Genomic DNA, 6000 nt, shown 5'->3' on the forward strand with positions numbered 1-6000 from the left:
TTTAGTTCATACTCAAATAAGGAGATATACATAAGAAGTAGATCTCGTATCAAAATACCAGACCGTTAGAGAGAGGGATATTTTTTATCCAGGGTAAGGCAACGGGAGGATACTGTAGAATAAATATCCCAGCCCTCCTTGCTACTACACTACAAACAAGTGCTGCAGATCTCCTTACATAACCATATGTTCCTGGTTCTAGTGAAATTTTCTTGATGATGCCAGCCCATCACCAGACACCATGGATATGAGGCAGATGCATCACCGGACTCATCATTACTCTTATTTGCAAACAAAGTGTCCAAAAAGTTTCTCAAATGATTGGCTTACTTTTGTTTTACTTTTTTATTACACGAGTGTCCTGAGGGATATCACAAAATATTGCTGATAATAAGGATTCCCAGATGTTCTTACCTTCAGGCCACCTCATTTCTATTCCCATGTCCCCCATGAATTAATAAAGCTTTTAGCTAAGTCAGCAATGTCCACAAGCTTCTTATGCCAGGAACACGTTCTGAGCAATGGCTTTTGTAAGTTTCACGATTAATTGGCGACAAGTTTCAAGGCTGAAATAAGTCGGTATAGCGTCGCATTTGCGCAATTCACATTCCTTGGCAATGCAAAGTTTGGTTTTATTTGCCATCTTCTAGAGGTAGCAACATATGATGGAACAAGGGGACTAACCCCCACCATAACAAACTTGTTTAATGACCGCGTAGTCGTTAATCTGTCATTGAGCCTTGTGTGCTCTCTGAGAGGAAAAATTCAGTCTCAACTTAAAGGGAGGGGTTTGTTGGGAATGCTTACCAGGTGGGAGATTGTATCAAAGTTTGGTATGACTCGGACCAAATTGATTTAGAAAGCTGGATCAATGAATGAGGTCTTGAAGGAACACGAAAAGGCTAGTGAAATCGCAACGGAACTGAAAACTACTCCCTTAACCACCTTCTTTTGGAGGTCAATAAGTAGTCTTGTGCATGCAGGATCCCTCAGCACCCCAAAATGGAGGACCCCGGCAAGCTTTCGCCCCCAAAGGTTGAGAAGCATTTCGTTACTCCTTTGGCTCCAGAAACACTGCTACTGCTGCTGCTACTCCCAACTAAGCATTTAGAGTTTTTCTGCCTTCTGATCTAACTTCTATTTTCTTTTTTCTTTTTAAATTCTTCAAGACTCCAAAGACCACACCCAGCTCAAACACAAAACGGGGGGTCAAAAGTGGCCAGCTTCAGCCCTTTAGACTCCATACCGAGGTACTACTGTTAGCTACAATGAGTCACCCGTTGGGTGCAGCTCTTGTATCAAATCACCACTAAAGCACTTAAAGTTGCTAATTAAATCCAAGCCACTTTTCCATGCAAAGTTCACCTGTCCTCCCGTACTATTCATGGTCATCTAGTTGATAGCCTAAGCTGACTTGTACACAGTACACAGACCAATGTCATAGAAGTCATAAAAGAATCTTTGCACTGCACGGTGGAAATATGCTATTAGAGAAAGGTCATCGAAATGACGTTGTAACTTCAAATTGCTCGACCAATAGTTAATGATACTTAGCAGCACATTATTTTTTTCTGGTTTGCGAAGAAAGTACTTATGGACCACTTAATTCTTTTAAGCGTTTATCTTTTTTTTTCTCGCCTTTAGAGAGAGAGAGAGAGAGAGAGAGAGAGAGAGAGAGAGAGAGAGAGAGAGAGCTAGAGCACTTGATTCTTTTAATTAAGCTTTATATTCACTACAGGAAAAGGTAAACATATGTATCTTGCCTTTAACTTTTCTGACAGCAACGAGGACAAATAAAAGAGCAAGCATTTACGAAGAGAGTGCAAGATTTGGTTGCCGAGAAGGCCAAACAACGGATTCCTATTGCGCAAGGTTTGCCGCTGACTACTGATAAACCTCAGGTAATCTCACAAGCCACATCACCTAAATTCTTTTCTATTTTTTTATAGCGAATAATGACATTTTAATCAACAGAATTTACCAAGACCACCCGTAAAGGAGCAGACAAAGCCACTAAATATTAAGCTACACACCGAGCAAAGAGCGGCTAGGCGTGCTGGATTCAATAACCTGGTAAGCCTCTGATGGCTCTGAAATCATCTATTTCTCTCTGATATTTCATGAGCACGCCAATGCTGACCAACGTAAGATTTAGCATCGAATCCTATCAGCATTAAGCCTAAAGTTCATGCAGGTCTCAAGCAAAAACTATTCCTTGGAGATCCTTCGGAGATTTGAAGAGAAGCTCCTAAAGGTGTTTATATTATGATACTGGTTCTCATCATTATATACTATATGGAAGTGTCAATAACAGCACTGACATAGTAGATCACTCATACAATTAATAATATGCAGGTTATAGAAGAAGAGGAGATAAGGATTATAAGAAAAGAGATGGTTCCAAAAGCGCAACTGATGCCGATATTTGACAGACCATTCCTTCCACAACGGTAATGCAAAATTTGAATAGAAATGTAATAACGAATCCGTTCACTGATGACGCTCCCATTTTATAGCCCATCCTTTCCAAATTGGTGGCAAAGAAGATGAAACATAAATAATGACCACCACAATCACAAAGAGGCTATTAAAATAGAAATGAGTTTTGATATAAGAATGTGCAGGAGATATTTCTGAACTCAACTAGGGGCTATATAAAAGCATTCCAAAGAAAGCAACGGATGAACTTAAATGTACTTATAATGCCAAAACACAATTTTAGCCCCACACACCATGATTGACGGTCAATAATCATGAGAACTTTAGAGGTTCCATAACTGGCCATCGGAGGATAATTGTAAGCTTATCCAACAAACCTCAAACAAGATTTTTCGTCAAAGGCTGCATCTTTACAACTGAGTTTTCTCATTTTCCCCCGGTCTATATTAATTCATCTTGACACATGGTGGGGGTGGGGATAAAATTGGTTTGGAAGGGCAGTCTTCTCGATGAGCAATATCTTCTCGAAGATGTGACCTAGAAGGGCAGTCTTCTTTCTAAGCAATATCTGAAGATCTCCCTAGTAACCTGAGATAAGCTAGGGAGTAGCAAACGATATCTCAGTCATGGTTTTTAGAGGTTTCAAAACCACATGAATTCCCTATGGTTAACTGTCATATGAATTTATGTTTTAACGAAGTAATATCTTTGGAGTCATAATGTTTATTTATGTTGTTCTATAGCATGGTAACTCAGACTCTTCCCTCCATTTAAACTCTTCAGATGGTCCAACTTCATCATGACCATCGATCGACTCAATAAGCACAATAGATACGTCCCTTGGATGGAAAGGACAAGCCTGAAAAGTGGACAAATTTTTGTTGGGGTAAATTCAATCCATCCTAGCTTGACACATTGATGGCTTAGGAGTCTTTTGGGCTAGATTTGCCGATCCCCAACCTATAGATAATACACTGAAAGAAGCACTAGCCATCAAGGTTGGTGTGTGGGAGGTTGGTGTCTGAGAAAGACATTATGTCAATCTTCTTTCTTCTTGATTTTTTCAATCACGGGGAGCGTTTCCCTCACACTTTAACCTGTTTTTCGCCCATTTTTTTGGTGATCAGAAACCTGTTTTCCATTGTCAGAGGCTTTCAATATCAGAAATGTCAAGGATTTTTTATTTTTATACATAGATCTCTTCTTTAAAGTTTAGATCATCAATCTATCCGAAAGTACTTCTTGGATGTCGTTAATAGTCGTAGCCTTTTGGGATGCTGTGCTGGATTTGCATCTAATAAAAATTAAAGTGTACCCATCTTACTTTGATCAATGACGATATCTTAAATTAAAAAAAAAAAGCATACATGCTCCCTACCTATGTTCTGTTATTTGCATTTGACAGGTCAAGAAGACCTCTGACAGTTCCAAGAGAGCCAAGTTTTCATTTCTTGAAACAAAAACTTTGCAGTGGTGGCGAGCCATACAAAATTCATCAGCATATTAACCAAAATATGAAGGCTGTCAAATAGTCATCTAGGAAAGCTGCCATTCAAGCTAGGCCCTTTTGTTACGTACGCTTAAATTGTTGTGCACGACTGTTACATAGTTTTGTTTTTTCATGGTGGAGTGATGAGAAAATGGCCGGCCATTTTAGGCCAAATCATCTGCGAGTCATTTGTTTGTAAAATTATCATAAAAATTTTAATAAGGGCTTTTTTTTATGCCATGACACTTTTTGTAAATTTGAGAAGCTGGTGGAATGTACTTTTCTTTTTTTCCTTGGAATGGTAAATAAAATTATTTGTGAGGCCCATGCAGGTGCATGTCTAGTCCAATATTACTGAATAGATCTTGGGTACTTATACAAGATCGAAAAATCTAAATAGCACCTTTCAGTTAGTTTTTTAGGTAAAGTCTTATCTTGTCACGAATGATATCAAAAGGGACATAGCCTACGATCTATGTGGACTAAGGAATGCTGCGGTACATCTTTTTGGGGCTGATCATGAATCGATCACGATTTTTGTGATTAAATTTGGACCCTTAGTCTTATAAAAATACTAGGGCTCAAACTAGGAGAGTGTTGGAGTATTTGTACAAGCACGTATTTAGTTTCATATATATAAGTTATATACTAGATAGATTTTGGATACTTATACAAGACAAAGGAATCCAGATAATATTTCTCGGCTAATCTTTTTGGATAGTGTCTAGAACTATTATATTATAAATAAGAAAATCATCAAAAATGATGCCTAGACTCTGAATACGCGGGCTAATAATTTTATTATTAGATTCCTTTTTTTTTTTTTTTGATGTCCTAAAACTCCATGAGAGGGTCACCGATAAAAGGAGGGACCCAAAAAATAGACCTTCTTCGAAAGGGAATTATCATTTATCAAGAAGATCCTGAATTAGTACCTTTGTCTAACCTCAAAAGATGTCTGCATATATTATTTTGCCAACTCATATTAAGCTTAGATGCAAGTCCAAAATCATACTTTGATATCCATCCTCGATCGTCGCTTTCATCGCGTATATCAAGCCATATGTAAGGTTCAAAAAAGTTTAATGATATTTATTTGCTGCCTGCTGATGGCCACATCCAGAATGAAGAATTAAATGACCAGTAACCTCTTTCATAAAACCAGCATAAGCAAATCCTAATTAATTTCTACAAAATTAACCAGCATAAGTAACCAAGCTGAAGCCAATTGACTATTTGACTGTACTTTAAACCAGCTTCGTGTGGTCTAACCCAACAGTTGAAGATTACCATAAAGGCCCTAAGCAATTAGGCCATATTTTAAAGTGGTTACAATGCAAGCTTGGACAGTTACAACACAATTTCAATATGTTACAGCACAACCAGAAAATTCGGGATCTCGTGGCTGCAAATAGATTTTGAATCTCTCCATTAAGGTATGGCCACTAATGCATTAAGATTCTCAATCATCTTCTCCCACATATTTCTTCTCTAATTTAAATGGTCAGACCAAAATCAAACGAATCCTCCAATGTGTTGCTGCCTTGCGGGCTGATAGATGCTGAGGGATGAATTCCATATCATCGATTCGAAGATCACCAATAGGTTGGGGTGCAAATGGGTCGGGTTGGGTCGAGTCATGAGTGACCTCGACCCAACTCGGTTCCTTTTTGGAACATAATTTTGAACCAGATCCAACCCAGTAGAGATTGGATCGGGTTGGGTCCACAGCTACGATTTTTGACCCAACGGGCCATTCGGGTCGGGTTGGATCCATGTATAACCCGGACCCAACCCAAAAAATTCGGATTCGATTCGGGTCTAAGTCAGGATCGGTTCGGGTCAACTCATCCATCGCTTCAGAACTTGTTTGCATCTTCACAGTCTGTGGCCCGTGGGCTCAAATAATTTTACAAATTCGGGTCGGGTCGGGTCGGGTTGGGTCATAGCATTGAAAATTCAAAATTATTTAAATTTCAAATGGGTCAGATCAGGTCTGAATTCAATAAACCCAGATCCGACCTAGAAAATGGAACGTGACCAACTTTAGTACCCGACCCGACCCCATAATT

At 38.9% G+C, this 6000-nt stretch overlaps 1 protein-coding gene across 1 annotated transcript; it reads left to right on the forward strand.

Annotated features, from left to right (window-relative positions):
• The first annotated feature begins 994 nt into the window (after positions 1-994).
• LOC103721239 (protein TPX2-like) lies at positions 995-4253 on the forward strand. Its single transcript, XM_039131723.1, has 7 exons — positions 995-1035; positions 1170-1250; positions 1782-1901; positions 1975-2073; positions 2195-2254; positions 2356-2450; positions 3845-4253. The coding sequence occupies exons 1-7, from the start codon at positions 1003-1005 to the stop codon at positions 3969-3971; spliced, it is 615 nt and encodes a 204-aa protein (XP_038987651.1). The 5' UTR covers positions 995-1002; the 3' UTR covers positions 3972-4253.
• Positions 4254-6000: the final 1747 nt, after the last annotated feature.

This window comes from Phoenix dactylifera, chromosome 11 (genome assembly GCF_009389715.1).
Source record: "Phoenix dactylifera cultivar Barhee BC4 chromosome 11, palm_55x_up_171113_PBpolish2nd_filt_p, whole genome shotgun sequence".
Classification (NCBI taxonomy): domain Eukaryota; kingdom Viridiplantae; phylum Streptophyta; class Magnoliopsida; order Arecales; family Arecaceae; genus Phoenix; species Phoenix dactylifera.

Bases quoted from the DNA above. Each gene is read 5' to 3' on its own strand.
- LOC103721239 (XM_039131723.1), top strand. From the start codon at position 1,003: ATGGAGGACCCCGGCAAGCTTTCGCCCCCAAAG. The intron at 1,036-1,169 runs GTTGAGAAGCAT...AAATTCTTCAAG, and splicing joins GCAAGCTTTCGCCCCCAAAG to ACTCCAAAGACCACACCCAG. The intron at 2,451-3,844 runs GTAATGCAAAAT...TGCATTTGACAG, and splicing joins AGACCATTCCTTCCACAACG to GTCAAGAAGACCTCTGACAG.